The following is a 26,342-nucleotide window of genomic DNA, read 5'->3' on the forward strand; positions in this document are numbered from 1 at the left end:
AAATCTCCCTCGTTCCCCAACACCTTATCTGTACTAGTCACACTCCCCTTCATTTGATTTTAAACTTAAGACCCATCCTCTCTTCCTTATTGAGCAACCAACAAGACTTCCTCCTCCCTCTCACCCTCAAGCCTCACTTTTTCCCCATTGTCTCTCTCCTCAACAACCCCTTCTTTCCCTTCAACATCCATCCCCAAGCCAATATTAATTTTCCCTTAACCTTTTTCCTCCCTCAACATCACACCCATTATTTTTCCCCTTCTTTTTCAACCAAAGTACCATTGAGAACATTGCATGCACTCTCTAGATGTACTTGAATCAGCTATGTTTAGGGGTGTCCATGGTTCGGACATGGGCAGTTTTTGTAAACCAAACCAATACCACCGGTTTTTCCATTTCTCCAAATCGAAATTGAACCGGTAGCACCGGTTAACCGGCTTGCCGGTTTCGGTTTTTGACTGGTTTGGTTCTTCAGTTTTTTATATTTATAGTATATATTATATAAATATATGTATAATATTATATTATAAATAATATATAATATATAATATATTATAAAAATATAGAATATATATATTATATTTATAAATAGATTATTATAATATAATATATGTATATATTTATATATAATATGTAGAAAACATGTGACATATATTAAAAATATATATAGAATATACATAAAAATATATATACCGGCCGATTCGGTTAACCGTCAATTTTTTGTAGGTTAACCAAAAATCAAACCGGTCATTCGGTTTTTCAAAAATACCAAACTGAAACTGAACTGATCGGTTCGATTAACCTCATTTTCCGGTTCAGTTTTCTCGATTCAGTTCGATTTTTCAGTTTTTTATGGACATCCCTAAATATGTTACCATTTTCATTAACCTGTTCTGTTACAATGCTCTATTTTTCGATACGTTTCATAAGGGAGTAGAATCTTCTGCTTTTATCAAATCAACCTTGTTACATATCTCTGTTTTTGTTACCAATTTGCTAAGTTCATTATTGGCCTCATAATTATTCTTACCAACATTATCATGGCATGAAGTAACAAATTCCTCGCCTTGTTTTCATGAGAGAAATTCACAATTCTCCACAAATATCCGTCATTGTCATACACTATGGATTCTAAAATCTTCTTCACCATCGTAACACCCTTCTTAATCTTACTTTGCCTCAAGGAGGATAATGATAGAGCCACAATTTGGTCTATCAAACTCCAAAGCTTGATTGAGGTTACATTCTCATAAAATGAATCATGTGATTCGTGATTCATCCCTATAAAACCTAACCTTGTTGGACTTACAACCCACCAAATGAAGATTGAATTGAACATCTCTCCCCTTTTTCAATGGGCCCAAACAATATTCCATTATATGGAACCCCAATGTCCTATTTAAAAAACCCACATGTCCCCTATCCTCGACATGTGAATCATCTCAAACCAACAATTCAAGTAGCTCATCTTGGTTTGACGCTTAACCACCTTCAAGCCTTTTCAAGTTCCCTCCTCTTACAACACCTCAGCCTTTCAATTCAACTTCAAGATTCCCTTCATTGACTTCCAAATGGGTGGTCCTTCTCACGATTGCATTCAACTCATAACATTTTGAAATCTTTTCCTTAACAGGTAATGAAAATTTTCTTTTAACTTCCATTGGCTTTACAACTTTCTCCCTTTCCCTCACTCTAAGGCCCTGCTCGCTTTTCGGTAAGTTACTTATCCGGGTAAATGCAGTTACCTGGGTAAGTTTTTCTTGGGAAACACTTACTCGAGTAAGTGCATTTACCCATGTTCTTTAATTTCTCATGTAAATAAGGTAGTGACCATTTTATCCATAAAAATCCATTATTAAAAGGGGCATTTTTGTCCCATTCAAGTGTTGACAACTTCCCCCCAAGTGGGATAGTTATTTACCCACATAGGAGATGGGTATCACCCAGGAAAACAAACTTTCCCTAGCCTCCACATAAATTCGAAAAAAGAATATAGAATTCTTGGTCAATGGGAGCCAAAATCTCATTGACCAATTTTTCCCCTCTCAAAATCCAAAAAATAACACCCCCTAAGATTTTCCTACAAGTCATTCTTTTCTTCTCTAAATGCCACCTAGTTTGCCTTGTCATCTTCATCTTCAACCATTGTCTCTACATGCCATAGCGTCACTTTAACTTTTGACACTAACTAGATCTCCCTCCATCTACCTTTAGCTTGGATCTCCACTACATGGGGGATTTTCAAGTTTAGCCACCCAAAACCTTAACCTTGGTTGCATGTAAGTCATAGGAGCTTACTGCTTTTAACTCTCATCCACGAATCATTGCATTCTTTCCGAAGACATGCTCTACCCATAGGTGGAAATGTAGCCCCAAGATTAACCATTAAACTTCCTTCTCATTACTCGAAGGCAAACAACTCTCAATTGTAACTAGACCTCTTTTTGTTTTCATAATTATAAAGTCTACTCGAAAATCCCTTAAATCAATAACTTCTTTATCCTTCTCAAAGGGGATAAGAATGGTCATTTCTTTTATTTGTATATTTTCTAAACAAGTATCCAAAATTTCCTTCCAATCATTAACTTTATTCTTAGCAGAAACCACAAGCTTTTTGTTCCAGTATTTTTTTGGTCAGTGACTCTTCGACTAAAGGTTTTATAGGAATATCCATTTCTTCCTTGCTTTTTTTTTCTTCACTATATACACCTCCAGCTAAAACTCAAAATAGGGCATTTGCCACACTTTTCCATCCCACTGAATTCTTTGCTTGTGGATAAGAACTAGTTGTCTTTTCCCTTACCAAACTTTTCCTCCAGGGTGACATACCAACCATGGGCATTTCTTTTTCTTGTCGATGTGTAATATTTCCTTTATGTTTTTATGGGGTCTTTGAAGAAAACCTTCCAATCAACATTCATTGCTACATCCCAAAAACTTTGGAACCACGATACAACCCTTCTCACTAGGAAAACAAGACCCTTCCTTCCCTTTCAACCTTCAGCGAGAGCTCTTCTTGGTGTGTTATCTATTGTAGTAGCAAGTCATTAATTCTAAATCATTCCCTCAAACTTACTTCTTTCATGTACTCGTCGATGTTAGCTGCATGCTCTTATTCCAATCCCCCTTAAGTTGGAGTATATATACCTATCATGCCCAACTTGTCATACAGATCATTATGTCGTGGGTGATGAAGCCCTTTCTTCCATGTACTCGCCGATGTTAGTTGCATGTTCTTGGTCCAATCCCCCTTAAGTTGGAGTATAGATACCTATCATGCCTAACTAACAATACCCTTTCTTCCCTTTCAACCTTCAGTGAGAGCTCTTCTTGGTGTGTTATCTATTGTAGAGAACACTGATGTGGGCCCCATAGCTGTGGTCCCACTCTGTCCGTAGGGTAGAATGTACCTAGTCATCGTAGGGTTAGCTGATGGTCAATCTGTTATTCTAGTTGTTATTTATTTTTCAGTTTTATATTGTTTTATGTGTTATGTAAATATTAAGGGCAGATGTGTCATTTCATGTAACTAGCATAACCTATAAATATTAAATAGAAGTGGCGGCGGCAGAATATTGAGATTCTGTCATTCCTTTCAAAGTTTGTGTTCTATTGCTCTCTCAATACTCTTTCTCCTCTTTTCTCTATACTTTCTCTCCTTTTCGAACCTGAAATTTATTAGTGCTCAAGACTGATAGCAGTCTTGAACATCTACATCTATTATAGTAGCAAGTCATTGATTCTAAATCATTCCCTCAAACTTTCTTCTTCCATGTACTCGCCGATATTAGTTGCATGCTCTTGTTCCAATCCCCCTTAAGTTGGAGTATATATACCTATCATGCCCAACTTGTCATACAAATCATTATGTCATAGGTGATGAAGCCCCTTCCTAAACACATCTACAAGTTGCTCATTTTTACATATATCATTTAAAAACTTTTCAATGTTGCTTTGCCCCCTGAAAGTGTGGTTAGAAGTCATGGAGTCTAGATAGCCTCAAAACATCGTTGTTGTGAATGCCCTTGTGTTGAGAATCTTAATCACTTGTTTGTTAATGGTGCTATTGCAAACAAAATTTTGTCTCATTTTAGTAACACTTTTGATATCCCTATCATTACAGATCAATAGGTGATGAACAAGGTTAACCTATTGTGGAACTTCATTGCAATAAACACTCAATTACATCATATTATGATAGTTTTTCCTTCCATTGTTCTTTTGGGTGCTCTGAAAAGAAAGATGCAATGGAAGTTTTGAGGGTAAAGGCATTTTGTCATATTCTCTCATCAATCAAAATTAGGAAATGGTTGTTGGAAATCAGTTTGACTTGAGGTAAACCTCTCTCTCTCTCTTGAGATGAATCCTTACATTTTACAATGCCTGAACATTCCTACTATTTCATCAAATAGAAGAACAATATTGTTGGGTCTATTAGCACTCTCCAGCTCAGTTCCATTTTAAATTAAATGTTGACAGCTCATGTCATGGCAACCTGGAAGAAAGCACAGTGGAGGGATTATTAGAGACTATAATGCGGTTCTGAAGTATGCTTTTTACAATTACTATGGTGCTTTGCCAAAAAAAACTACTACAGTGATGATACTTCTATTAAAGCTTAGTGTTTAGTGCTTCTTGATGGTTTAAACCTTTGTTACAACAAGGGTTTGATGAAGGTGGAGGTAGAAAGTGACAACAAATGCCCCGTGAATGTTCTCATTGAAAATTTGAGATCTCCATGGAACATTATCTACTTAGTAAGACAAATTAGAAGTGTGTAATTTTATAAGGGTTAAGTTGTCCCATACGGTTTGGGAAGGTAACAAGTGTGAACTATCTTTCAAACTTAGACATTAAGGAAAGGAGATACCATGAGTTCAACTCTCATTCTGATCTCCCTCAAGCTCTTCTGACTTGTTTAAAGGAGACCACATGAAGTTAGGGGTGAACACAAAATGAGCTTTTCACGAGCGATTTGAGCACAGCTCATGAAAAGTTCAATTAGGCTCGGTCTAAACCAAGCTTCAAACCAAACTTGAGTCTAATATATAGGCTTGCTTGCTAATCAAGCCGATCATGAGTCCAGTGAAGCTCGGCTTGTGAAGCTTGCAAGCCTAATCAAGCTTATATATATATATTATATAATGTATTGGACTATATATATATATATAATATTTTACTCTTTTTATATGCATAATTTTTAATTTTTATATTGTATTTTTTTGTGAAGCTTAATTCACTATCAAGCTTGAATTAAGATGACATTGAACACATACACTTTTGAGTTGAGTCAAATTTGAGCTCATTCTCGAACTCGAATCAAGATCGAGCTTGAAGCAGCTTGAATCCACCTCTACATGTGGTTCCTTGTTTTAAGAATTGATTGATGTGTAACTCAATTTTTTTTTTTTTTTTTTGATTCTTTGGTATTTGTTTTGCTGTGGGGCAGGGATGAGTGGGAACAAACATGGGTGCAATTGAGTCGAACCGAGATGAATTATGTCTTGGCTTGGCTTGATTAAAATACTATTAGGCTTGAGCTCAAGTTTGAGTTCGATTTGAACTCTATTTCCTAGTTGGAGTTTGGTTCGGTTAAATATTCGATGAACTTGAGTTTGTCTCGAAAGCATGAAAATGAATATAATTTTATATTATATATATATATATATGATATATTTTTATAATATATAATACATGCTTGTATTATACATAGAATATGAAAATATATTTTCATAATATATATTATAAAATATATTTTTATATTCTATTCTATTATATTCTATAATATATGTATGTATGTATGTATGTATATATTATATTCTAATATATGCATGCATGCATGTATGCATATATTATATGTATGTGTATGTATGTATGTATGTATGTATGTATGTATGTATATTTTTGTTAATGGAGTCAAGCTCGTAAGATTTTGCGTTGAACTTTTATTGGTCAAGCTCGAGTTTGAATAATTAATCGGGATTACTTTGTGGTTCAAACTCAATTAGAATCAAACTCAAATTGATCCTAATCGGATTTGAGCTCAAACTATTCGATTAGAGATTGGTTCAATTGTAACCCTATGAATTGATGTGTGCTTGTTGTTAGGTTTGTAGGGCAAAACATGCTATTAATTTGGGGTAAAATTTTAAGATCTATGTGGCCCAAGGCCCCAGTCCCACTATTCTTTCCAAAACCCCCTTTTTTTGCCCCAAATCCCAATTTTTAGCATTTTTATGATAAAAGGAATTAAAATAAGAATATAAGTTAAACATAAAATGATACTTATATATATATATATTTACATGTAAGATATAATTATAAATTATTTATTGGTAAAATGAATAAACACACATACACACAAAATGATTCAACCCAAATGGTCAAACTGGTGACTTGCAACTTAGAGGTGTAAACGGTTCAACCTCCAAGTCAATTTTTAAAACACTAGATTTTTGTGGAAACACCCTCATCACTTCCTTCATCAACTTGTCAGCACACAAAATAGTTAAACTTTAGATTCACAAGTTGAGCAAGTCTCATTCATATTTATACCAAAATTTACAAGATTTTTATTCACAACAATGCCATCTAAACAACATTTCCAAATGAAATTTCTTATTTTAGGAGGGATATTAAGATTCTAAACTCTTCTCCAATGTTTTTTTCTTGATATGCTTGCATGGACCCTTTCATGTACAGACTGAAAAGATAATTGGTGTGCAATAACATTACATAAACTAATCTGACTGATAATCTACCCTCTGAGCCTAGCATCCAAATTGTCACAACCACCCAACCCTATGAGCTTTTAACTTACAAATCTGCTCAGCTACCTCTACTTCAAAATGATTGGATCTATCCCATCTCCTAGCATGAGGGTCAATAAAATCTTAAACCCATTTTAATTGACTTGGTTTAGCTTGAGGTCCACAAGGATTAAAATGAGGTTGATTTGCCAGCCAAGGGTCCATCCCATAAAGATACGGTGAATTTGAGCATTCCACTCTCCTAGTCCTCCCTTGTCCACTCCCTCACTCGGCCACTCAGTCCTCCTCACCCAAGGTCCCGAGTCCCAGCACAAAATTGTTTTTGGTATATCCATCCCCAACTAAAAAATTACTCAAAACGAAAAAGCGGCAAAACGTCCCACAGCCACAGAGAAGAAAACATGGAAGATACTCTCTTTTTGCAACTGCACAAGCTATCGGCAGCAGCTTCTGAGGAAACCCTTGCGCACGTCTTCGAAAGCTTATGGAAATCCAGGAAAACCGGTCTGAAACCTCTAGAGAAGTCTTATATCCAATCCCTTCTCAACCTTCCATCAGCTGAAGAACTGGATCCGGTAAATAAGAAAAAAAAATCTCATTTCCTACTGCATAAGCACTAGTTTCATTCCTTTTTTTACCTATTTTTTCATGTGTTCTTCTAAGACAGTAATTCTGTAAAGGGTCTTGAGCCACTACCGTTTTGTTTGAGAACCCGTTTCTGTTTTTGCTTTATTTATGGTGGCTGGCTCGAGTTCTGTGTTGTTTCCTTATAGATGAAGCACTGCTTAGTGTGACTTAGTACAGGCTCCGTCCCATTTCTATACTCTGGTTGATGGGTTCTTGTTGATTCATGCCTGGGTCCGATTCACATTGCAATTGGAAGATTATATTACAAAAGGAAAGATGGGGTTCGATTCCTTTCGCTATTGTCGGTGTCCTGAATTGATGGAAAACTTTCTTGATATTTCACAGCCTAGGTTATTGGATTGCTTTTAGAAGTATGAATATGATAGTGGAGAAATTCAAATTGCATTAGGGTAGGCAAACCGATCCTAGGGAAACAGAGGTTAAAACTCCATGACTTTATACTCAGTTTTTGCACTAAATAGCCATTTAAGGGCCTCTCCCCATAGGATATGGCTCAATTGATGCGGTTAGTTTGGCTATAAGAAAGAACTTTTGAATAGTTTGCTTAAGACTGGTTGGAGTGAGTTCTTAGACTTTTTTTTTTTTAATTTTTATATGTTTTTTCCTATCATGGTTTAGCTTGGGAGGCTACTGTAACTTCAAATATTTGTGGCGAGGGAGTTATTATATATCCTGTGTTTGTTTGAGAAATTCTGTCACTTCTATGCTTTTCCTCTTTAAAATCCTTGTAGCATAGCTGTAGGTTCAGTCAAAACCTTCATTAGAGCACCAGTACTAAACCTTATCCAATTCATGCATTATTAATGAATAGTGGTAAAGACAGTGTTTGGGATGATATTTTGCTCTATTGATGACTAATGGGAGATTTTAGTGTGAGAGCTTCCCATTATGATGTATGACATAAGATTGGGCTACTCTGTAGAATTTGTATTTAAATTGGTTTGAGGACCTGGATTTAGAATCAGTGAACCACTAAGTATGCTTTATGTTAACATTGGACTACCATGAGTTATAAATGCAGGGTTTGGTATGCTGAATAATGCTGTAGATACCAGAAGCTTTGCTAGGAATGAGACTGAACTATATTTACTGCCACCGTATAATGCTGCAGGATTATATTTTCTGTGTTCGTCAAACCTATTGTGTGTTTAGGTGCAGGTTTGGATTTGGCATGGTTAGACCTAACTAATTAAGGAGAGGAACTTAAAAGATATCTGACCTCCAGGGGTTAAGGAATGCAGTTCAATTTCATCAATTGTTTTTTCCTTCTCTTAACCGTTTTTGCAGTTCAGAATCTAAAAAAGTGTAACATATTGGTCAATTGGCTATAGTGTTTACCCTGGTTGAGTCAGGTTCACTTGGACAGTCCCCAAAGCAATTATTGCTATATTTCTTTAATCTCATTTATGTTCATAATATGCATTTTTTTGATTGATAGTTTGCAATATGCATTTTTATATAGGTTAAAGCCGATAAGCATGAAGAAATCAAGCATGCATAAGTATTTTATGTTTGTATTACTTCATTTCTTTTTTACTTGCTTTGCTTCAATTATATAAATTATTTATTATGTTAGATACATCCATTCTTCGTCTTACATTTTCCAGAGATGCAGGTCAGAAGCAGTTTGAGTCAGTTTATATTGATAGAAAGAAGTAGCCAGTGAAGGGTAGCAGGCCCAATCATTACTACTAGAATGTTTCTCTCTTAATTATAGCTTTGCTATTTTTGCATGAAATATTAAGTTGGAATTTCCCATGCAATCATGAAGTCTTACCATTAGCATTAGCTACAACTTGCAATAAGCTGGCAAGGACCGAAGATAACTTTTATTCATAAGAATGCTCAACTTTGTACTAAGTCATCTTAAAGAATTAATGGAAGTTACTGTTTCCCATAAAAAAATAATGCTCAACTTTGAATGGCTGGTATTTAAAGCTGCAACTAGAGATAACTTTTATTTATAAGAAAGCTCAACTTGGAATGACCGGGTATTTAAAACTGCTATATTTTGGCTTTTCATCATGGAGTCTTCTCTTAGAAATGATAAGGAGAAACCGGAAGAAACTGGTGGTAGAAAAATCAAAATGTGAGACTGGAGTGAAACAAGTAATGGGGGAGGCTTCAAATTAGAGCTCTAAAGTTCAACTTTTGGGTCAGCTATATCAATCCTTCTCTATCATTCCACTCCATTCAGTGCTATATCTCAAACCTTTGATGTTAGCTCAAAGTGCAAATTTATTGCAAATTCATGATTCTGGCATTTCAAAGTCACTTTTTTGTTTTCTTTTTCTGGGAGGTCTTTAGAAAGGGTGATGCAGAAGGAAGCTCAGAACAACAGGACAGAGCCAAAGGAGCAACCTTGGCTGGAAGATGATGGCAGAGTTAGGGAGGAAACCAGGAAACCAACAGTTCAATTGCTGAGCCAAGAATGACTTCAGTTCTGAACAGTGAAGACTCAGTTTTGTTCTCTGTTGCCAGCAATCAGAAGACGAGAAAGAAGGAAAAGTTTTACTGGAGCAAGGGCTGTCGCCAAATCACCCCACTGTCACACAGGTTATTATTGGAAAGTTAGGGGTGGATTTAGGAAGGAAAAGAGAGAAGAATAGGGTAGAAGGGAACATTAAACCTTTGAGATTAGAGGCTGGCTTGAGAAATGCTAAGATTCCAAACAATGGACAATTAGTTCATGTTACAAAAGTTTTTAATTGTTTGAAGGAAGGCGTTTTTGGGGATGGCCCTTGCAGTAAATTCAAGAGGACATATAAGAGAAGGGTTTCAAAGACCAAAAGTAAAGAAAAGAGCTTTTCTGGAAGTAGTGTTCATGATAAGTCAAACTTTGAGATTGAAAAAGAGGTTGTGGGATGTCTCCATTCAGGTCAATTAGAAAGACCTTTCCAAAGAGAGGTGGAGGGAAGGAAACAGAAAGATGGTTTAGGGGAAAACAACACGGATGAAGAGAAAAAAGCTGAGGAAAAGAGGGGAGCTCAGGGGAAGACAATTCTGATGAGGAGCAAGAAGAGGAGGGAGAAGTGATGGACAGAGTTAGAAAGGAAGAAAGGAAATTGGACGTGGACAAGGTAGTAGAAATTGCAGTTCACGTAAACAAGGTTTTAGGACTTTGGGTGTTGCTGTGTTGGGAGGGGAAGAAATGACAAGGAAGCTGTTTAAGGACCTTGAGGAGAGATTTCTGTTGCCTGAAGAAAAATCTGAAGAGGAGTCTTGAGAGGCTTGCTATTGTAAGGACCCTATTGGGGTGGGGTCTTTTAAAGGGCTTGGGTCTTGTTGGGGATTAGGGTGTTACTTTGTTTTTTTTTTTTGGGGGGGGGGGCGGTTGGTGACTTCTGTTGCTTCAGCAATTGAATTATAGGGTCAAAGGGTTGTCTTTTTGTTGGGCCTTGGTGTTTTTTTTTTCTTTTTTTTTTTTGGGGGGGGGGTGTGATTTCTTGTCACCTATGTGTTTATCTCTCTTATTTTTAATAAAGTTTTTTCTTTTTTATTGATTACCAAAAAAAGGTCCATTTGGGGGGCGGTTGGTGACTTCTGTTGCTTCAGCAATTGAATTATAGGGTCAAAGGGTTGTCTTTTTGTTGGGCCTTGGTGTTTTTTTTTTCTTTTTTTTTTGGGGGGGGGTGTGATTTCTTGTCACCTATGTGTTTATCTCTCTTATTTTTAATAAAGTTTTTTCTTTTTTATTGATTACCAAAAAAAGGTCCATTTGGATAATTTGCTTCTTTGTGAATTTTATGAGGAGATTACATAATTGTTTCTCATGTCTAGAAGCTCTTTGTAATATATAGGTCAGAAATGTGAGTAATGGTTTGTGGATCAGGGCTATGCATATCAATTACCTGCTTTCAACATAATCTTGGACCTTGTGAAGCGCTTAATACTAAAATTGTCCATGTTGAAAGAGAGGCTAATGAGTTTAAATTGAATGGTTAAAATCAGATATTCAAAATTGTCTATCTCCATTGAGGTTAGCCTTTAACTTCCTTGTGCCTTTATCTAGATGATCATGAAAAACCAAAAAACTGAACTGAACTGAAAATTCCGGTTAATTGAACCGATCGATTTGGTTTTGGTTCGATATCTCCATAAAACGAAAGGTACTGGTACGGTTTCGGTTAACCAATATAAAAAACTAACGGTTAACCGAACCGACCGGTATACATATATTTATATATGTTACATATCTACGTATATTATACATATTTTATATATATTTTATATCGTCTATATATTATAATTAAATATATATGCATTATATGTATAAATATATTTATAATATATAATATATTATTTATTATTTATAATATAATATTATATATTTGTAGATTTTTTATTATATATTTATATATTTATTTGTAATACATATTATAAAAATAGAAAACTTCAAAACCGGTAAACTGAACTAGTGGTTAACCGAACTGATCAACTGGTTAAACTGATCGGCTTCGGTTCAGTTTGGAAAATAGGCCCAACTGAACCATGAGCACCCTTACCATTATCTATAATTAATCCTTCCCCTTTTCTCAAAGTTGCCGCCTTGGGAAAAAAAGGAAATCATCATCATCATTATCCATGCCTTATCCCAACTATATGGGGTTGGCTACATGAATCCTGTTTTGCTACTTTGTTCTATTTAAAGCCATATCCATTGTTAAATTATTAATTTTTAAATCATTTCTTACTATTTCTACCCATGTCCTTTTTGGTCTACCCCTTAGCTCCTCTAGCCCCTTCCACTTGTAACAAATCGCTTCTTCTAAGTGGAGCTGTTGGTGGTCTTCTATGCACACGACTAATCCATCTTAGCCTACTCTCTCATTTTATCACTAATTGGATCTACTTCTAGGTTTCTATGAATGGTGTCATTCCTGATCCTATCCATTCTAGTTTTTCCACTCATCCATCTTAGCATTCACATTTCTGCCACACTCATTTTTTGAACATGTTGTTTCTTGACTGCCCAACACTTTGCTCCATAGCTTCCATTAATACAATCTGGAATGTACTGATCATTTTCTGGTTCTTCCCAAAGACTAATGGTTCTTTTATCTTGTTTACCACTATGTTTATTATTAATTTGTTTCATTTGTTTTATTATGAGAAGTGGAGTTCCCTAAGCTCTATACTCTAGAGCTTTTTTTTCCTCCCCAAGATATAACATATGGAACCTGATTATAGGTTTTGGCATGCCTTCGGTCGCTTATCAGAAAATGTTTACATGAGAATTTCATTGGGAATGATATCTTGAAACTATTTCCACATGACCTGCCTCTTGAGCTGCAGAGCATTCTCTTACTGTTACTCCAGAAATATCAGGATCAGTGGAAGGAGGAAACATCCAGAGACCAGGTGCAATTTTTATCAAATTTTACTAGAAACTTAATAGTTATTAGTTGGCAATATATGTATTATGCATGTGCATTACCTGATTATCAGTTCTGAAAGGTTTTACTAGGGATTTGGAGGTGATATTAAAACTGTTCTAAAGTTTCTCAAATACTTTTTCTGGATTGCTACTTTTCTAACTGTTTTACCATAAAAAACTTTTTCTAGATTGTTACTACTTGTATAATTAGGCTCATTTCAAAGTATTTAAGTCATAAATTTCAATATGGTTGGATAGTTTTATTGAAATGTCATTGATCATGGATCATATAGACTATTGGCTTACTTGGAAGTATTTAATTTATAAAGCTCAGTATGTAATTTTATCAAATTCTGATTTGTTCATTTCCATTTTACTGTTATGATGTTCATGTTTGCCAGCCTCCATGGCAAAGGCCCAGGGTCTCCTACCAGGTTAAAGTAAGTGCACCACCTTCTTTCACACATTTTCCAACTTCAGAGATGACAACAACAATGTGGCCTCGGCAAGATGACCCTACTGTTCGCTTTAACAGCAATGATGTTACCACTGTCACACCAGTCATTGCTGATACCAATTTATCATGCCTGGCTCCCATGGCTATCCAACGAGATGATGGTCCTTCTGACAATCTGGTATGATGGGTGTTGAGTTGGTCTGGTTTGTTTTTTATTTAGTTAGGAAGTTGTTGGGCTTTAGGCCCCATTAGTTTATGCTTTTTTTTTAAGTTGTGACTGTTCAGCTATATTAGTAGCCGCCCTACTAAGGGCATCCTTGTAATATCTCATCCTTTAAGTTAAGTATAAATATAATGAGAGGTAGGCGGCTAGGGTTAATTTTACAATCCTGGTTGAATTCCTACTCTTTTCTTCTTCTCCTTTCTTCTCTACTACTGAAATCATCTTTCCCCTCTTTCCTTTCACAAGAAACTCGACTAAATCTGCAATTAGTGATTTCTACTTGGTATCAGAGTAAGCCGAAGGTTCCTTGAAGTTGTTCTCTCATGCAGCCCTAGATCGGCCGACTGCATGGTGATTTAAGAGGCTGATCGAAGCTCTCTGGTAAGCCTAGTTTTTGGATTTTTTTTGGTGGATCTGTGTGCTCTGTAGCTAGTCTAGGGTTTCTCATCAAAATCAGGAAAAACTAGAGAAAGGGGAAGAGTCCTGTTTTTGTTGGACTCTTCAATTTTGACCTAGGAAGTGGCGCCCTAATTTTTTAGGGTTCCTTGGAGTTTTTTGTAAGGGGCGATTCAAGTCCTGCTTGATTTGGAGGCTTCTAGAGAGAGTGGCTGCCTCTTCTCTTTCTTCTACCGTCCCACATAAAAGGAATCTTTTGTGGGAAGAAAGTCTAGGACACCAGAAAGGTGTTGTTGGTTCCAAAAAGTGTTTTGTTTGATCTTGTTGCAAAATTCAGTTATTTTCTTTACATTTTTTGAGAAGCATGGAGGGCCACAGAGTTGAAAATAAGCCCGGGAGTGAAATGCGACCAGTGGGAGGAGGTGCTGGAGACCCTTTCGGGGCTGGGACCATTACTACAGTTAGGTTGGATGGTGCAAATTACTTAGAATGGTCACAATCTGCAAAGATGGCCATTGGTGCTCGTGGGAAATTAGGGTATATCACTGGTGAAGAGGTGAAACCCGAAACTAGCAACTCCCGGTGGGTACAGGAGATTTATACGGTGATGACTTGGTTGTGTAATTCCATGTTGCCCCATATAAGTAAAATTTTTTTATGGGCAAATACAACTAAGGAAATATGGGATGGGGTTGCAGAAACCTATTCACAGAGGGAGAATGTTGCTAGGGCTTATCAGTTGAGAAATCAGATTATTTCTACAAGGCAGGGAGATAGATCTGTTGCAACCTATTTTTCAGCCCTTAAAACCCTGTGGCAAGAGATTGACCATTTAGAGACATTTGCTTGGGAAACCACTAAGGATGCAGCTACCTATCAGAAACATCTAGAGAAGTATAGGGTGTTTGAATTCCTTGCTGGCCTGAATCCTGAGTATGATATTGCATGACAACACCTTCTTTCCAGGGACAGTGTTACTCTCCCAGGCATATGCCTTTGTGTTAGGGGGGGAGTGCAGGAGAGATGTAAGTGTTGTGAAACCTAAACAAAGTGGAGATCGGGGTGGCAGTGAAATCAAGAAGGAAGATAAAAGAGATTTGATCTGTGACTATTGTAAGAAGCCTAAACACACAAGAGATACTTGTTGGAAGCTTCACCCACATCTTGTGCTGACTAGATTGAAAATGCACACATGGCAGTTACTGGTGACATTTCGGCTCCTTCTACTACAACTGTTTTGGAGTCAGTTGCAGCTGCTGCAGTAAGGGCCGAACTTGAGAGAGGTATGGGCTACTTTCGAACCAGCGGGGTACAGCCAGTTCCAGTTCAGCCGCAAGTGGACAGCAAGGTACAGGTGGCACTGGTGGAGTCCACTCTACTTCCTTTGCTCACACAGGTAGTTCACATGTCACTGCAAATTATGTTTCTACTTCAGGTAAGGAGGGACCTCCTTGGATTATAGATTCTGGAGCCTCAGAGCACATGACCCAGAGTCTACTATTTTTTCAACTTACCAGCTCTGTTCTGGCAGAGATAGGGTCTCCACAGCTGATGGATCCCATGTTTCTATTGCTGGGAAGGGATCTGTCAAGATTAGTGATTCTATTTCTCTACCCTCTGTCCTTCATGTTCCTAGATTGAGCACTAATTTGTTATCTGTTAGTAGTTTGACTAAGAACCTGAACTGCTTAGTAATTTTTTCTCCTGGTCATTGTATTTTGCAGGATCTGGATTCAAAGAGGACGATTGGGAGTGGTCGTGAAGTGAGTGGAATCTACCTCTTGGATGTACGTCCTCCTCATCAGAGTCATCATGTTAGCAGAGATAGTGAGTTAGGGTCTGTGGGTCAAATTATGCTTTGGCATAATCGTTTGGGCCATTTACCTTTTTCTTCTTTGAGTTTTTTGTTTCCAAAACTTTTCGAGTCTGTTAGTTTGTCAAGTCTGGAGTGTGAAGGTTGTCAACTTGGAAAGCATTGTAAACATTCATTTAAACCTAGTAATAAAAGATGTTCTCTTTTTTTGATGTTATTCATTCGGATGTGTGGGGCCCTTACCATGTTCCTTATATGGGAGGCTATTGATATTTTCTCTTATTTGTGGATGATTTCTCACGATATTCTTGGATTTATCTGATGAGATCCCGTGATGAAGTACCATCCTTGGTGAGGCAATTTCATCAGATGGTACTAACACAGTTTGGAACAAGAATAAAGGTGTTCAGATCCGACAATGCCAGGGAATATTTTGAAAGACACCTTGCCTCATCTGTTAGAATATGGTGTTGTTCATCAGAGCAGTTGTCCCTACAGTCCACAACAAAATGGTTTTGTAGAAAGGAAGAACAAACACATTGTTAAGATTGCAAGAAGCATGATGATCACATCTACAGATCTAGATCGGTTTTGGGGTGATGCAGTTCTCACAACAGTATATCTGATTAACAGGGTGCCCTCTCGTATACTTGGATTCAACACCCCATTTAGTCTCTTTTTTCCTTAGGGGGAGATGTTTCATATTCCTCTCAGGGTGTGTCTGCTTTGCACATATCCTTGGTCCTCACCGCTCGAAGCTTGATCCCAAGGCAAAGAAGTGTGTCTTTCTTGGATATGCAGAAAATCAGGAAGGGTACTGGTGCTATGATCCAGTCTTTGGGAGCCGGTATGTTACCATGGATGCCACCTTTTTTGAATCCACGTACTTCTTCTCAAAGAATCCTTCTTAGGGGGAGTGTTTTGGGGAAGTGAGTCAGCAGTCTATTCCTCTCCCAGTTCCAGTCCCTGTGTCTATTCCTGTGCTTGACCACCACCCTGTGTCACTTACCTTGCCACCTCCTTTGCGTTCTGCTTCTTAGCATTACTTACGACAGAGACTTTACAAGGAGGTTGATTCCACTACAGCAGAACTCACATCACTTCCTGTCGATTCCTTGGAGACTCCAGATTCGGCTGACATGGATTCAGGTATTCTTCTTGGTCCCGCTACTGTTTCAGTTCTCATTGATTCTACCAACACTGTTACAGATAACCTTGATCTCTTTATTGCTCTCAGAAAAGGGAAGAGAAAGTGTACTGCTCATTGTATTTCACAGTACTTATCCTACAGTGGACTTTCTCCTTCCTACCGTGCTTTTCTTTCCTCTCTTGATTCAGTGTCTATACCCAAGGGTGTTAGTGAGGCTCTCTCCAAACCTAAGTGGAAGACAACTATGCCGGAAGAGATGGCAGCTTTGATTAAGAATCAGACATGGGACATTGTGGATCTACCAGAAGGTAAGGAGACAGTTGGATGCAGATGGGTTTACACAGTAAAATATAAGGCAGATGGAAGTATAGAAAGGTACAAGGCAAGACTTGTTGCAAAAGGATACACACAGACCTATGGCATTGATTACTTAGAGACCTTTGCACCAGTTGCAAAGATGGCCTCTGTTCGGATACTTCTTTCTCTTGCTGCCTCATACTCTTGGCCCTTGTTTCAACTTGATGTGAAGAATGCTTTCCTAAATGGGGATCTGCAAGAAGAAGTGTATATGGATCTTTCTGCTGGCTTTTACAATGATACTGAAAAGGGAAAGGTATGCAGGCTTAAGAAGTCACTTTATGGCTTGAAACAATCTCCCAGAGCATGGTTTGACAGATTCAGAAAGGCCTTGATTGCTTTTGGCCACACTCAGACTCAATCCGATCACACCTTGTTTGTGAAGCGAAGGGGATCTTTGGTGTCAGTCCTAATTGTCTATGTGTATGATATTGTTGTCACTGGGAATGATCTGAGTGAGATTGATGGTCTGAAAATGAATAAAGAATTTGAAATTAAGGATCTTTGAGAACTGAAATACTTCTTAGGCATTGAAGTTGCAAGATCAAAACATGGAATTTTTATCTCTCAAAGGAAGTATGTCTTGGATCTTCTTCAAGAGACAGGGAAGCTTGGAACAAAGGCAATCAACACTCCTATTGATCAGAACCATAAAATTAATGCATCAGAAGGTGAAACCGTAAAGGACATTGGGAGATATCAGAGACTTGTGGGTCGGCTACTATACTTGTGTATGACAAGACCAGACATTTCCTATGCAGTAAGTGTAGTAAGTCAATACATGCATGCTGCACGAATCCAGCATTGGAATGCAGTTGACAGGATTCTTGCTTATCTGAAAGGACATTCGGGCAGAGGCATATTGTTTACTGATCATGGACAGTTGAAACTAGAGGTTTATACAGATGCAGATTGGGCAGGATGCCTTGATGACAGGAGATCAACTTCAGGAATGTGCACCCTTGTTGGGGGTAACCTTGTCTCATGGAAGAGCAAGAAACAAACAATGGTGGCAAGATCAAGTGCTGAATCCGAATACAGGGCCATGGCACATGGAGTTTCAAAACTTCTCTGGATCCATTCCCTGTTAGAAGAAATTGGTGTACAGGCAGAAGAACCTATGATGCTATACTGTGATAACCAGGCAGCAATTAACATTGCCCATAACCTAGTCCAACATGACCGAACTAAGCACATTGAAGTGGATAGACATTTTATTAGAGAAAGGGTAACTTCTGGAGAAGTTTGTCTTCCATACATTGCTTCTGATCTGTAGCTCGCTGATGTTTTCACAAAAGGTGTTGCAAAGAACAAGCTGGAGCATGATCTACGCAAGTTGGGGATGTGACATTTATTCCCAATTTGAGGGGGAGTGTTGAGTTGGTCCGGTTTGTTTTTTATTTAGTTAGGAAGTTGTTGGGCTTTAGGCCCATTAGTTTATGTTTTTTTTTTATGTTGTGACTGTTCAGCTATATTAGTAGCCGCCCTACTAAGGGCATCCTTGTAATATCTCATCCTTTAAGTTAAGTATAAATATAATGAGAGGTAGGCGGCTAGGGTTAATTTTACAATCCTGGTTGACTTCCTACTCTTTTCTTCTTTTCCTTTCTTCTTTATTGCTGAAATCTTCATCTTTCCCCTCTTTCCTTTCACAAGAAACTCGACTAAATCTGCAATTAGTGATTTCTACTATGGGGAGAATACTTTTCTTGAGATTTCCCTTCTAACTTATATTTAGGGGCCATTTGATAACAACTGAATTGGCTGAGCTCAATAACTTATTGCTTTGTCTTTTAGTTAGTAATTTAAAAGGTTGTGAGGTCTCCTTCATGGCTGAAGCTGAAGTTGGGTTGACTACTATACCCTTGAATATTTTATTATTTAATTATTTTATCCAGTATAGATATGGCACTGTACAGAGAAGAACGTTGGAACAAGACTCATATAGACAATCCCATATAGTGTTCTTTTGATAGGTAGCCAAGCCCATATACTTGGGGTGGGTTTTAGTTGAGTTATTATTTTATCCACTAAAGGATGAAGCAACACACTTTTCAGTTCAGCAACTTCATCTGTTAACACATGGTTCTGCAGTCTGCACTGTAATGCGTTAGATACATTAAATTTATGCTAATAACTGTCAGGTGTCCCCCCATGAGGCACTTGGAAGCAGGTCTATATCAATCCATTGTTTGTCACCTGTTAAAGATAAAACCTTTCTTCTTCTTTTTTTTTTTTTTCCTTTTCTAAAAGAAATAAAGTGAGATCAGATGTGATATAATACCCGCGGTTGAATAAACAAAGAGGAGGAAAAGAAAGCAAGAGAGAAGGAGAGAAGTAGAGAAAGAATAAGAGAAGACTGGAGGGGCGAACCGAATAGAATGCCCATCTCCCTAGTCGACTATTATTTGTAGTTTTCCAAAGCTGATTATGATGACCTCTATACCCCTAATTAAATATGAACCACACAACTTAAGATAGGAGAGGATTGTCCATTTACATAGAATTGTAGCATAATAAAATATAATGTAATGACTAAAACCCCCCTGTTTAGGTGTTTGTTAACACTACAGTTCCAGCTTGCTACGTATGTATTTAACCTTTTTCTGGTTCAAGCTCTTTGTAAACAAATCTGCCCACTGCTTCTCTTAACTAACATGAAATGTGCTGATCTCTCCACTAAATACTATTTTTCTCATGAAGTGATAAACTGATAATCAACCTCTATATCATTGGTCCTCTCATGGAAGACAAGATTAGATGAGATTTGGACTGCTGCTTGGTTGTCACAATGTAACTTCATAGGATTTGTCAATTGTCATAATGAATCCAACTTCTTGAAGTAGGTGTTTCAGTCACATAAGCTCACATGTGGTGTGTACCATGGCTCTATACTCTGCCTCAACACTACTCCTTGCAACCATAGTTTACTTTTTTACTCTTTTGTTAGAAACTGATCCAGCCCAATCTGCACCCATATAGCCTTTAATTTCAAGTTTCCCACCTTACTTATATAATAATCCAAGTCTTGGAGCCCTTTTCAAATATCATACAATTCTAATGGCAGCATTCTAGTGAGGTACCATTGATAAAAAAATTTCTAGTGAGGAACCTGAGGATTCTGCATAAATTGACAAATCGCATTGACTGCAAAGGTGATATTTGGCCATTTTGTCAAATAATTTAGTTTGCCAACTAACTTTTTATACTTTCTTGGATCATTAAAATAACTCCCCAATTTACATTTGGTTCTGTAGAAGATTCAACTGGTTTTGCACCTAATAATCCTGTCTTTTCAAGTAAATCTAGGACATACTTTCTTTGACATTAGTTAATACCATGTCTTGACCTTGTGACTTCAATACCCAAAAAACACTTCATTTTACCAAGATTTTTGGTTTGAAAAATGCTTCTATAAAAATAGTTTGAACCTTTCAATCCCCTCAACATCATTGCCATTAATAACTATGCCATCAAAACCATGATGGAACATTTGTTCTACTAAACAAGGCATGTATCCTCCCACCAGCTGACAACTAACAGTCAAGGAAAGGCTTTGGAGAAGTTGAAGTTTGCATTCATCACTTTCCTTCCAAAGCCACATGATATCCTTCTCTTGTTTCTGGAAATGTTAAAGACAGTTTGGTAGCAGTGTCATTTCTAAGAAACATGCATAATTTTGTTCCTCACCTTCAAGAAATTTTAACTTGGGGTGTTATACCATTTTTCCTGTAGTTAGAATCAGGTTCAAATGCTTTGTGATGATCTTGGGATAGTTGGAGTACTTTTATATCATGCTTTTAGATTTTAGGTGCCATGTCGTCAAGGTGCTGAAGCATCATGGAACGGAGATTTTTGAATGTCGGATCAAAATCTCTTACAAAGAAAAGAAACCTTTGTAAGTCTTTCTCAAGATAAGCATCATGGAACGGAGATTTTTGAATGTCGGATCAAAATCCTTTGAAATTAAACGAAGCTTTAATCAAAAAGATGATTTTGTACTAGCGGAAAGGGGCAAGGGAGCTTGGACATAGATAGTTTTGTCTCGTGAGGACATTCTATGGACTAGATCCTACATCTAGGAAGCTCTGGAAATTGAACGTAGACATTTAGCAGACTGTAAGAGAGCGTTCAAGGGAAGAATCCTATGTTTACAACTTAAATCAAATACTTAGGGCGGATTCATCCGCCTAGAGTGAAACCCCGCCATACTAATCTCACGCAAGAAGCCTTTCCATCGCTCCAAGTCAAAAGCAAAATCATAAAATCCAGAGGTTTTGTGTTTCTTTCGATTGCACATTAGGGAAAGCCATTTGGAAACTGGAGTTTGGCTTTCGTCTGTACGAAAACACCTGCGTTAAGTTGGGATGAAGTTGAAGCCGGACTGTCTGCAAATTTGCATTCTGAATCCTTGTTGAAACTGCGCCCTTTTGAACAAAACAAAGCAGTTGGCTTTGCCCCTTCGGAAGACTTGATTATCTCTTGGACCAAGCTCAAAGCAATCTTCGTTTTTAGTGACTGGGTTCAAATTGAACGCTGGTGGCCAAAGATTAATGCAGTCCTTGATCAGTTGAGATTCAACGGTTGGCTTGAGTTAAGAGGGCTTCCATTCCACCTCTGGACGAAGGAAATCTTTTCTCTGATAGGAGACACCTGCGAAGGTCTTGAAGACATAGATCCCCGATCTTTGATTTTCTCTGAGTTAAGTTTTGCCAAAATCAGAGTGAAAAACCGTGGTATTCATGCCATCCCTCGTTCAATCCCAGTTTTGGATAGAAACGTTTGGTTCTACATCTCTGTGGAGGTGGAGAAGACGAACGAGTCACCTTCCGGTCTCTCTGAGTCAACTCACTCAAAGGTCTCTCTTCCACGTGGCACTTCCACCTTTGTCGCTCAGAGATCTGGTCGCAGTAGAGGCATGCACAGAGAAATTGGAAAGTCGGTGGTGGCTCCTCGTGAATCTGTGTAGGAGCTCTCCTCCTCCAAATCTAAAGGCGTAGTGGAGCTCAAAAAACGTGAAGAAGTTGGACAGGCGCAACCCCTTATTAAAAAGTCTCAAATCTCAAAAGCCCCCCCTAATTCCAGGATTGCCAATATTGTCCCAACTCCCAACCGGTTTGAAAACTTGGGCCGCTCTTCTCAAACCCAAGGCCCACATAAGTCTTCCTGCCCATCTAGCACCTTAAGCCCACCAGCAACCCCCACTTTCAGTCAGGCGGTTCCCGAAACTCCTCCCAGTTCAGGTCGACATCTGGGTAAAGTTTTCATGGCTCCAACTCCGTCCGTGAGCTCTGGCATGCCATCCGCCAGTGAAGAAGAAGACACAAAGGACGACCTCAACTCGTATGCTACTGAAGTAGATCTAGACCCTCGTGAGTTCGCTCTTAAAAGAGTTAAAGACCTGTTTGCAGACAAAGGGAGTTGGGGATGTGTGGAGATTCTCGAACAAACCCAGTTAATCGATCCAAGCTACGAAATGTCTTCAGAATCAGACCCCCCTGTTTGCAGACAAGGGAGAGATTCGTCACCCTCCTTTCTTGACCAAAACCATAAATCGCACTCAGGGAGTTCCCCCACCCCCCGTTCGGTTCTGTCTTCTCTTCAGCCTCCTTTTTCTTGCTCTGCTTCTACATCTCACTGTCTTTTTTCCCCTTCCACTCTTTCAGGTTCAAATGAGTTGCCATCCCACCCAATGCAGATCGTTCCAATTCAGAGAATTGTTCCACCAAGCAGTGGCAAGGAGACAGAGAGTTTGGGAATGAACAATATAGCCGGAACTTTGGGAATTGTGAGAAAAGACAAAGAAGATGAAAAGGAGAGAATCCTTAATAAAGAGGTGACTAAATCTGGAAGGGCCCAGGAAAAGAGCAGAAAAAAGGGTCCTAAAAAAGAACTAAAAAGGCTTCAGTGGGGTATAAGGGATCACATCACAAAAGGAAATAGGATGAATAAGGGGAAATCTGTCAAAGTGACTCAATGAAGATACTAAGTTGGAATGTTAGGGGTTTGGGAGGTCAGCTCAAAAGAAGCTTAGTGAAAGAAGCATTGAAGAGAGAAAATCCAGATATAATTGTCCTTCAGGAATCAAAAAAATAAGTCATTGATAGAAAATTTATGAAAGTCATATGGGGAATAAGGGGTAGAAAATTGACTGCTGTTCCAGCTGTGGGGTCCGCTGGAGGTATCATTCTAGCATGGAAGGAAGATGAAATTTCAGGCTTGGAGATCGACAGAGGTGAATTCTCAATCTCGGTTCTGTTCACTAATATTAAAGATGACTTCAGCTGGATCCTCACTGATGTGTATGGGCCTAACTCTCCTTCTGATAGAGTGAGGTTTTGGGCTGAGTTGGAGTCCCTGCATGAGGAGGACATACCATGGTGTTTAGTGGGTGATTTCAATGTCACCAGGTTCAGTTCAGAACATTCTTATGGTAGAACCCCAACCAGAAGCATGAGAAATTTCTCTAATTTTATTGACAGACAATCTATGTGATCTCCCTCTTACCAATGGACTTTTTACCTGGTCAAACATGCAGGAAAATGCCATAAGCTGCAGACTTGACAAATTTTTATTATCTCAGGATTGGTTGGAGAGATTTCCAAATCTGTGTCAAGAACTTCGTCCAAGATGTACCTCAGACCACTGGCCCATATTTCTGAACACCGAAAGAATAATTAAAAGAAAGACCCCATTCAGATTGGAAAAATTCTGGCTACAACACAAAGATTTCAGTAAAAAGGTTGCAACATGGTGGGAAGACTGCAAAGTAGAGGGTTGGGCTGGATTCAGACTTCTTTAGAAACTAAAAGCTTTGAAGAAAAATCTTAAAGCTTGGGGAAGAGAAGAATTTAAAGCTGTTGAAGAAGAGAAAAAAAGAATACTTTCGGAATTAGGGGACTTGGACAACAGAGAGCAAAATGGGACCCTCAATGCCTTAAACAGAAATAAAAGAGCAGAATTAAGAAAGGAATGGGAGCAACTAGTTAGAAGGGAAGAGATCTATTGGAGACAAAGATCAAGAGTGAGATGGTTGAAAGAAGGGGACAATAATTCCAGATTTTTTCACACCTATGCCTTGGGAAGAAGTAGGAAGAATTTTATTTCTAAGCTCAATTTTAATCAGAGAGAAGTGGAGAATCTTGAGGAAATTTCTGAAGCTTTCCTTTCTTTCTTTAAAAACCTTTACTCCAAGGATAGTGAAAATCAATTCACAATATTTAATTGGGATGGCACTACCCTTTCAGCTGAAAAGGGGGATTGGTTGGAAAGAAGTCAAGAAGACTATTTTCAGCATGGACGGTGATAGGGCTCCAGGGCCTGATGGCTTCCCTATCATTTTCTTCCAAAAATGTTGGGAAATTGTAATGTCAGATCTCATGGAGTTTTTCAGGGACTTCCATTCATCTGCGATTTTTAACAAGGGCCTTAGCTCTACCTTTCTCTGCCTCATCCCTAAGAAAGGGGGAGTATATACAAAATTTTGGCAAAGGTTCTGGCCAACAGACTTAAAGAAGTCCTTGAAGATCTAATTTCCCCAAATCAGTTTGCTTTCGTTAAAGGAAGACAAGTCGTTGACAGCATTCTTATTGCCAATGAGTGTGTAGAAGACAGAAAATCCTCTGGGATCCCGGGGATCTTTGTGAAACTTGATCTTGAGAAGGCGAACGACAAAGTGGATTGGGACTGCATTCTTGATTGCTTAAGGCTAAGAGGTTTTGGGAGAAACTGGATCAGGTGGATTAAAGGTTGTATTGGCTCTCCATGGTTTTCAGTATTGATAAATGGTGAAGCGAAAGGTTATTTCAAGGCAAGCAGGGGTCTAAGACAAGGTTGCCCTCTTTCCCCTTTACTTTTCACTTTGGTGATGGATATATTTAATTATCTCTTTGACAAGTCAATTCTTTTCAACTTGGTGAAAGGTTTTGAAATGGGTAGGGATAAACTTCACATCTCTCACTTACAGTTCGCTGACGACATAATCCTATTCTTAGATGCCTTTATAACCAACATCACAAACACTAAAATGGTAATTGAATGTTTTGAGATTCTCACTGGTATGAGAGTTAATTTCTGCAAAAGCAGTATTGTGGCTATCAACTCAGTGGAAGTGGATCTTCTAGAAAATTTCAAAGCGTTATTGGGGTGCAAAGTGGAGAATCTCCCCATTACCTACTTTGGGATGCCTCTTGGAGGGAATCCAAAATCCCTTAACTTTTGGAGTCCTGTGTTGGAGAAATGTGAGAAGAAACTATCGACTTGGAAAAAGTGTTATCTCTCCAATAGGGGGTAGGCTTACTCTCTTAAAGGCCTCCTTATCAAATCTGCCGGTCTACTTTCTCTCTGTCTTCCAAGCTTCAAAGGAATTTTCTTTGGGAAGGTAGTGGAGATAAGAAAAACCATTTAGTCAGCTGGAAACAAGTATGCAGACCAAAAGAGGAAGGCGGTTTGGGTATTGGACAGCTTAAAGAGAAAAATTCCTCTCTTCTAGGCAAATGGCTCTGGAGATTTCCGAAAGAACCTAATGCTCTTTGGACTGCTGTCATCTCAAGTAAATACAGACGAAATACAAATGGGTGGGATAGCAATCTCCATTTGAACAGGATAAAGGCCATCAATCCTTAGAAAGGTATATGTTCCATTCATACTTCTTTCTTTCCTTTTATAAGGTATAAAGTGGGAAATGGTTCTAAAATTAAATTCTGGAAAGATCTTTGGTGGGGGAATCTACCCTGGATGCTTCTTTCCCTAGGCTGTTTAACCTCACCCTTGTCCAAGAAGCCTCTATTTCTGATTGCCTCCCAAACCAGTCCGCTGAAAATTCTTTAAACCTCCACCTCAGAAGACCCCCAAGGGACTCGGAGATTTCTGATTTAATAGCTTTAATCCAAACCCTCAAAGCTGCCTATATATCCCCCTCTCATTCTGACACCCGAATATGGACCCTTCACCCAAATGGCGAATTCTCTTCTAAGTCTATGTTCAGGGCTTTGACTGCTGAAGATCAGCATCCCTCTTTTCCTTACAAGAAAATTTGGTGCAGCCACATCCCCTCAAGAATTTGCTTCTTTGTATGGGAAGCCTGTCTCCAGAAAGTTAATACTTGTGATCTCCTTTGGAAAAAGCTTTTGGGAAGACGCTTCATTTCTCC

General features: G+C 38.3%; 1 protein-coding gene across 1 annotated transcript in view; it reads left to right on the top strand.

The window, feature by feature from the left end:
- The first annotated feature begins 7,015 nt into the window (after positions 1-7,015).
- LOC104593473 (protein FAR1-RELATED SEQUENCE 3-like) overlaps positions 7,016-26,342 on the top strand; it is a 44,497-nt gene continuing 25,170 nt past the window's right edge. The window contains exons 1-3 of the mRNA XM_010253333.3: positions 7,016-7,345; positions 12,609-12,779; positions 13,197-13,430. Coding sequence (XP_010251635.1) covers positions 7,172-7,345; positions 12,609-12,779; positions 13,197-13,430 — 579 coding nt within the window. The 5' untranslated portion in view covers positions 7,016-7,171. The remainder of the gene's footprint in view (positions 7,346-12,608; positions 12,780-13,196; positions 13,431-26,342) is intronic.

This window comes from Nelumbo nucifera, chromosome 7 (genome assembly GCF_055504915.1).
Source record: "Nelumbo nucifera cultivar China Antique chromosome 7, China Antique-T2T, whole genome shotgun sequence".
In the NCBI taxonomy this organism is placed as follows: domain Eukaryota; kingdom Viridiplantae; phylum Streptophyta; class Magnoliopsida; order Proteales; family Nelumbonaceae; genus Nelumbo; species Nelumbo nucifera.